Source organism: Dufourea novaeangliae, unplaced genomic scaffold, assembly GCF_001272555.1.
Source record: "Dufourea novaeangliae isolate 0120121106 unplaced genomic scaffold, ASM127255v1 scaffold162, whole genome shotgun sequence".
Lineage (NCBI taxonomy): Eukaryota > Metazoa > Arthropoda > Insecta > Hymenoptera > Halictidae > Dufourea > Dufourea novaeangliae.
Window position 1 is genome coordinate 2,145,663 of NW_015374046.1, and position 7,963 is coordinate 2,153,625.

Consider the following 7,963-nt stretch of genomic DNA (forward strand, 5'->3'; position numbering starts at 1 on the left):
GATGCTGAATTAAGAAAAAACGATTCAGCCACGTTCGGTGATAATACGTCCGGATTATAATACTCGATCGTTTCGGCGGTATTTAAAATCATGCAGCGTGTGTTTAGGCGATTCGATCTGATTCAAGGTTCCATGTATCAGGGGATAAGTATTGACAAACCGTTGATAAATACGGAGGACTTTGGAAAAGTCAATCGAGGAATGAAATTTTAATACTCTTTATTAAACATACGAGTCGATGGTACTAGGCGAATCAGTGTCTATACAAAATTCTTGAATGGCCAAAGCATCAGAATACGTGAAATAAGGAAATAATTCGCTGCATCAAATATATTTTAATTCTGAACCCTTACATTGTTAAGTGAACTGAGATAACGTCGAAATACATACATTCCATTTTTTTTAGATATATTTGATAATATAGTTTGCATTTTATTATTATATTTTATATATTTTCTATTCTTATTATCACAGAGACATACATTCCTAAATTCTTTTCACGATTTAAGAATATAAGTGCCGTGACTATAGCTATTAAAATTTATAAAACTTTACAGTATTTAAAAACTTTATTAAATCTATAGTGAAAAATATTACAAGAAAATGTTTATTGTTCCACACGTTGGATTCATCAGTATTTATTTTGGCAGCTTTCCAGATTGGAGATATTAAATAGTAAAGGCTATTTTCTGCACCGTATTTTCAAATAAATGTCTATTGAAAGAAAATTATGAACCAACGTTTTTTACTTAACCTTCTGCATTAAATATACTAAACATATACACAAAAAACAAGGAAAGTGATTGTACAGAAATAATAAAAATAAATGTCGCCTTTTTTTTGTATTAGAAATTTTTCAATATTTATGAATTTACATTTGCAATGTCTGATTTTTTTTATGTGAACTTTCTTAACAAAAGGCTTACAATTAAAGTAATCTTGCAATAATTGTTATTAAATTTACTTCTTTTTATTTGAATATTCATCACCCACGACAAAAGATATTTAAGACATAGTCTAAGATAGCATTATTGAAAAATATTCAGGTAACTCGATCATGCAATTTACCGATCAGATTACTGATTTTAGTAACATATTTCAGGATGATATAAAATAAAGCATGTAATGTGCACGTAATAATCGATGGATCTTAATTTTTCGTTAGATTTCATTCGAACCAACTTCGCATCATTAATAGATAACCACCAATTTAAAAAAATTCCGTTGAAAATGTTGAATTTAAAACATTTAAATCTTTGACACTCTATACAACCAATGCAAATGACGTCGATACGAATAATTATGGACTAATTCAACGATATTCAAGTGGCTCGAACCATCAAGTAAAGAAGTTTCGAAAGACATAAATCTTTCAGAATGTGTGAAAAACCGTCCAATAGTGAAAACCAAAATCCAGAAGGACATAATACAATAAATATCAGCAAATCTATTGTTCACAGATTAGAATATGGTAATAATGCCTTCAATACTAATTATTAAAATTGAGTTTAATGAATCACAGTTTTGAACTACTAACGAGTCTTTAAGGGAATGATGTCGCGACATACATTGTATTTAAGAAGAAAGACATGTACAAACTTGAGTTTGTAACATATTTTGTACGGTGATTTTACATAGAAAATGCACATTCACAAGATTTAATACAATCTGAATATTAACTGTCTATGAAGGAAAGAGATTATTTTCATAGAAAATGTTGACCTAAGAGAGTAAAGTGATTTCTATTTACATACATAATAGGTATTTAAAAGTATGGGATAATTTAAAAAAATCAACAATATGCAATAAAATAATGTGAAAAATTCTTATGTACATACAATCGGTGTCTCCGGGTTGGGAAACCTTCGTTGTTAGTGACCCACGGGCTAGTATTAAAAAAAATAATGAACAAAATTTGACCCACTTCTTAAAAAGGTTCGCCATCACTGTACTAGGGCATACATACAGGGTCAATCGCTCGCTGCTAGAGGCAAGTCGCCTGCTTTATCGTTTAACGGCACCACCTCCCCCCCCCCCCCCCCCCGCCAGTGGTGGGGTTGACGCCTGGACAATAATCGCATATCAACTTAGAATCAATAATCGCGAGGCCCCTGTATTACCGAAAACCGAAATAAATACCGGTATTTTTTCGATTTCTATAAGGATAGGGCTTGTATAAGGTTATAATAGGGCGAAGGTATAACCGAAAATATCGGTATAATACCGGTATTTTACGTTTCGTTCGAAGTCCCTGTTCTAGAAACCCTATCATAAATTCTCCAATAGTCAATGAGCGATAGGCCAATCGCCTTCGATTCCATTTAAAACACGTTGACGCTAACACATTTACAAAAACGAGTAGACATATCCTAAAAATAGTCTCCATAAAGCATTGTTTATTCAAGACATGGTAGCAGGCAAGGAAGAAGATATGGACTACGAAGATGAGTGGATCAATAAATTGGCTGCGATCGACGATGAACACTCGAAGAAATACGGCTTAAGTACACGCGATGCAGAAAGGCTCCTTGACAAACTTACTAGTACATACGCATATAAAAAGTGTGAAAAGAATTGTCCTGTTCAAACAGATCGAGTAAGAATTTATTTATTTTGAAAAAATATCGGACTATACGGTTATGAGACTTAAAACATGTTTTTCTATATAGACACTCACAAACATGAGTAAAGTTTGTATAAAATCCGCCTATGTAGTATTATGTACTCCATAGGGATAATATATTTGTTTCGTTAATGTTAACGTTAGAAGTAACAATCATAACATATATCTGCATAAACCTTGATTATTATACTTTAGACTAGTATGCATTCAGATGAGAAATTATGAATATGTTTCTTTAACCTTTATATGAATGACCAGATACTGCAGATACCCATTTCCAACTAGTGTTTAAAAATTTGTTTTATCCTGTTAAAATATCGCAAAATCCATCAGGAAAGGTCAACAGAAAGTTGAAGGGAAAGCAGGCAACCGATTACGTTGCTGTAAGTTTGATTTTCCTGAGCAGGATCACTTAGAATCGCTTAGTACCCAGTTATTGAATAACGTAGCAAATTTTAGTTATTGACACGAGGGTTAGAAACGCATTGTTATTTCTAGCCGTAATAGAAGAACTCGTACACCAAATTTCACAAGCGGACTACATACTTCAGTCTAGGCACAACAAATTAAAACTTATAGCAAGATAGTGGAGATATGGGACAAAGTATTTAGTAAAATAAGTTTGTATAAAACAAATATTCAATTTTCACAAATACTTTTGTGTGCGTTCTTTTGTTACTTCCTCTGATAAGAGTATTTTTTAAAGTAAACAATATACAATTTCTTAATAGAATGCATCCTAATTTAGATTAGGATAAGTGTATTAATCTAGATTTATACTAATGTAAATTATAATTAGTATTTCTGACTTAAGTTTTAGTAGGTTCGTAGATTCCACGAGATCTAGTACATTCATACAAAATGTTAAATTAAATTCTGCAATAATTTATATTGCAAAATCGTAAGTACGGCAGCGCTTCGATTTCCATAAAAATCGCCTGCTTTCGAAAATTATTCTATTTCGATTCAGTTCCTCGCGTTATTGTGATTGTTTTAGAAAAATTGAATCTGTGCCAATATTTTTCTTCATCACTGTACACGCGCAATAGCCTTCTATAAAATAGTTCGAGCAGACTCGTGCATTGTTTAACAAGGGTTAAAATTAAATGTAATCTGAAAATCATAAACATACTACGAATTTTATGCATTTATAACAATAATGAATACGCGAAATACTATAGATTACTGATTGTAATAATATTTAACAGAATTTTCATTCTTTTGTAAATTTGATAGATATTTTCATTGAAAGGACAAACATTAATTGATTTGACATTTTTTGTAAAGTTGTCTGAAAAAATGTAGATTTGCAAAAACGTCCGCAGCCTAATAGTAAAAATCATGAAATTTAAATGTCCACCTTATTTCACTAAATATTACTCCCCAATCCAATGAAATTGTTGTTTTTGTTAATTATTTCGTAAAAGATTCGTGTAGATACTAACAAAAATGCATAAAGTATTGTTAATTGAAGGTAACTGATTGCTTGAGAGGGAATAAAAACGACAGGCTGAGTTGCCAAAAGGACATCGAAAACTTTAAGACGTGTATTGACCAATCATTATACGATGCCATTCGCAGGGATACAAAAGATGTGCGACCAAAAGACGGGAAGAAGGAAAGTTACTCCGAAGCATTCGAACGAAAATATTAAATTTAATTATTACAAAGCCAGAGGAACGAAATTAATAGTATGAATGCTCATAAACGTTAATGAAAACAAAATAATTTTAACAAATCAATGAACAATTTTAATTATTACTTAAAAAAGATTAATCTTTTTGCAGAAAATATATTGTAACAAAATTAATACAGAAATAAAAATTAAATAGAAATACATTGTTTCAGTAGATTTATTAAACGAAGAAAAATTTGAAATCTGTCTTTACTAAAACTTTCGCTTCATTGTGTCAAATTCAGTTAAAGCTACATATGTACTTTGGATGCATAAAATACGCACTCCACTTATTGTGTATTAGTAAGCCAATGAAATTCTTCTTGTTAGGTAGATATATCAATGAACGATCCATTAATTTCTTCGTAGGATACAATTTCAATGAAATTTCATGCATCTTCTTATGTTGAAATTAATAAAAATATACAACTGTAGGAATAATTTTTAATAAATATTTTTCGATGCATCAAACGTCCTGGCATTATGTTTCATGTTAAGGTCAAACTGCAGAAAAGCTACCTACCCTCCGAATTCGATAATTTTAGGATATGTTGTAAAACTCGACATTTTGAACAATTTTTTTCTATACATATAACGGGGGAGTTCCTTGGTTTCCGAAATATTTGCGAAAAACTGCCGGTGTTAATAACACATTGAATTTTGCCTATAGTTGTGTTTATTTGACTACAACAGTGTAACGATTCATTCTTAGCAGAGTTATTCACGTGAATGGACATTTAATTTCATAGAATTGAAAATCGATTAGTATAATGCTTCAATGTTTGTTAGACAACTCAAGAAAAAAAAGTAATTCAGAGTTGCTTGAAGACAGTTTTTTTTTCTTGAATTGTGTCTAATCAACTCTGAAGCATTATACTAATCGAGTTGCAATTCTATGACACTAAACGTCCGTTTACGTTACTACCTCTGTTAAATAAGAATGAATCCTTATTCTGAATCAATCAAATAAATGAAAGTTAAGGTTAAGCTTAGCGAAGCTAATTCAATGCACTAGTATCGGCACTTTGTCGTGAATATCTCGGAAACTAAGCAACTTCCCCCATTATATGTATCGGAAAAATTTGTTCAAAATGTCGAGTTTTACAACATATCCAAAAATCATCCAAATCGGAAGATAGGTAGCTTTTCTACAGTTTCACCCATGTTAAAATGACCGGCGAAAAGTATAAGAAATTTTTTGTGAATTTTGGTAATTAGTAACTATTATTATTCAATAAAATTACATAAGTGTAAACAGTTGATATAATTTGGTTTCACTACTTCAAAGTTAATCATAAAATTGAAGGTTGTACGATTACATTTTTCACGCCATTATTTATCTTAAAATGTACGAATACGACTATTACCGTTCACCCCCTTTATTCTGAACATTTTGAACTGCTTTTTCAATGACAGCTTTCCACATCTCTGGTTCATTTTCCGTGAACCATTCTGAAATTTTGTCGAAAAATATTACTTGCTTCGGTGTGCACTTTTTGCATTTTGTCACAAAAGCTTCAGGAAATCGGTCTGTAACAGAGTAATAAAACTAATGTAGCGCTACTAACACAGAAACGCGTGAAAATTTCTATTTATTTATATACTGGACGAGCGAAGCAAATCCTTCATAGGCCACTTCTTGCACTTTTGTGGTGAGTGATACTCCTTTCACGTAAATATCTCGTTAACTATTAGGTTTAGAATGTATGTAGGTCAGCACATTTTTACTCAGAATTTGATACTCTATCGATTTATAGTACCAGAAATAGGTCATTCCGTTAAAAAAAATCAAGGTGACCTTATAAGATGGGCCCCTTGATGCCATTTAAGTTCCACGCTTCAAAATTTTCATAAAGTGTACCGTTCAGTCATTATTCGAGGTAATCAAGTTAGCTAAGACACCCTGTGTACCTAGTGGCTGCTTTGTATGCACTTCTAAACTATAAAGAAACCCACAGACACTAATACGAAGTATCTGTAGCGGCAACGAATCCTTCACGGCGATAGATTCGCAGCAATGAGACTTTCAACTGTCCCTCACAAGATACATTTGTTGTAATTCAATAAGTATTAAACACATTTTTACAGTGACCATTGTAAAAATAATTAGCAAAGATTCCCATTATTGTTGCATCAACCCAATATGTATTAATTTGATAGAAAGTTTACCTTTGAAGTATTTTGCGTCTGCCGTAACACAGGGCCCTGTTTCCAAATAGCATTTCAAATACTGTTCTCTGAGCTTCGTATTCGCTAGAATTTCTTCGATGTCGATATCATCATATTTCGACGAGTACATCTCTTCCTCGGCGAATGCAACCACCAAAACGGCCGACATTACAAAGATTAGACGCATCATGTTTTTCAAATGCATTTTCTATATTAATAAGTTATCTGCAGAAAGAAAAGGAAAATTTGGTAAAATATAAATTTAAAGTAATAGCAAGTGACGTTTAATATTAAGACTCTTGGGAAATTTGTTATTTAAATTAAATATTTCCAGGCAAAACATCGCACGCGTGATTGCCTTAAACAATCAAGTGTATTAAATAATTAGTTATATACTAAGCATAGGTACGACATAACAATAGGGTAAGTCGTAAATAGACTACGGAAGTTTATGCAAATCGACAACTTTTAATAGTAATATATAATAACTACAATTGGACAGAACCTAGTTCTGACTTGATTAACCGTAATAGTGCAATTATAGTAAAACTTAGTAAATAATTAATTATTTCCCAGGTAGCACATGACGCCTTGAAGACGCCCATTTTACGGCTATTTTAAGTCTGAGGCGTTTTTAAGCCGTCATTAAGCCGTTTTAAACTGTCTGTGTGCTATCTGGGCTAATACATGACGCTTGATTGTTTAACCTTTGTGAAGGCAACCGGGTACCCACATTCAAATTTCCTGTCACAATGTGCTTTTGTCTAAATCAACACTTGGTATGTTATTGGAAGGGAAAACTAACCGTTTCGGAAAACTATGACAGTAAACTTATCTATGTTTATCTAATCTGTCAGAATAGAAGTATTCCGATTGCTCGAAAAACCGTGAATATTTTGATTGCCTACACAAGGGTTAAAGTAATCATGCGAGCGATATTTTGTCTGGAAATGGATAATTTAAAAAATTACACACTATAACCTTTTTTCCCTCACTTGTCACACGAAAGGTTAAAATTAATTCAGTAAGCACTAACAAGGGTAGCGAGATTATATGTATTCTAGTTTACGTATAAATCAGAAGTTAAAGAAGTACCTGGCACTGGTTCGATCGGTATCAGAACTATAGCCACTGCGAAAAAGATTTTCATATTTATAGCTGCAGCACTTGTAATTACTGGAACGAGCGAAATAAATTCATGGAAACCACTTAGGTGTAATTACTGGTTAAAAATGTAAAAGATATGTATTGTGCAGAGATGACTTGTCGGTTAGGCAATTTAATTGGCCGTCGCCTAAGGACGACACTTCTATCACACCCATTATCGTTATTGGCCGAATCGATCGCACCTGCAAGTCTATCGCGTGACGTAGAATACGAAGGAAACACATCGAGATTGAATGTGGTAGTGCGATAACGCCAGCGTTCGGTCAAACTTCCAAGTAATGCGCCTCAAGCTATGTACAGACATTGCGAAACTGCCTCGATCGAGTTGC

At 32.5% G+C, this 7,963-nt stretch overlaps 1 protein-coding gene across 1 annotated transcript; it reads right to left on the minus strand.

Moving 5' to 3' along the window:
* Nucleotides 1-5,211: 5,211 nt before the first annotated feature.
* Nucleotides 5,212-7,583, minus strand: LOC107189717 (ejaculatory bulb-specific protein 3-like). Its single transcript, XM_015578314.1, has 3 exons — nt 7,563-7,583; nt 6,468-6,692; nt 5,212-5,828 (listed from the first exon to the last, which is right to left on the minus strand). Exons 2-3 carry the CDS (start codon nt 6,670-6,672, stop codon nt 5,662-5,664), a joined length of 372 nt encoding a protein of 123 aa, XP_015433800.1. The 5' UTR covers nt 6,673-6,692; nt 7,563-7,583; the 3' UTR covers nt 5,212-5,661.
* Between the last annotated feature and the right edge of the window lie 380 nt (nt 7,584-7,963).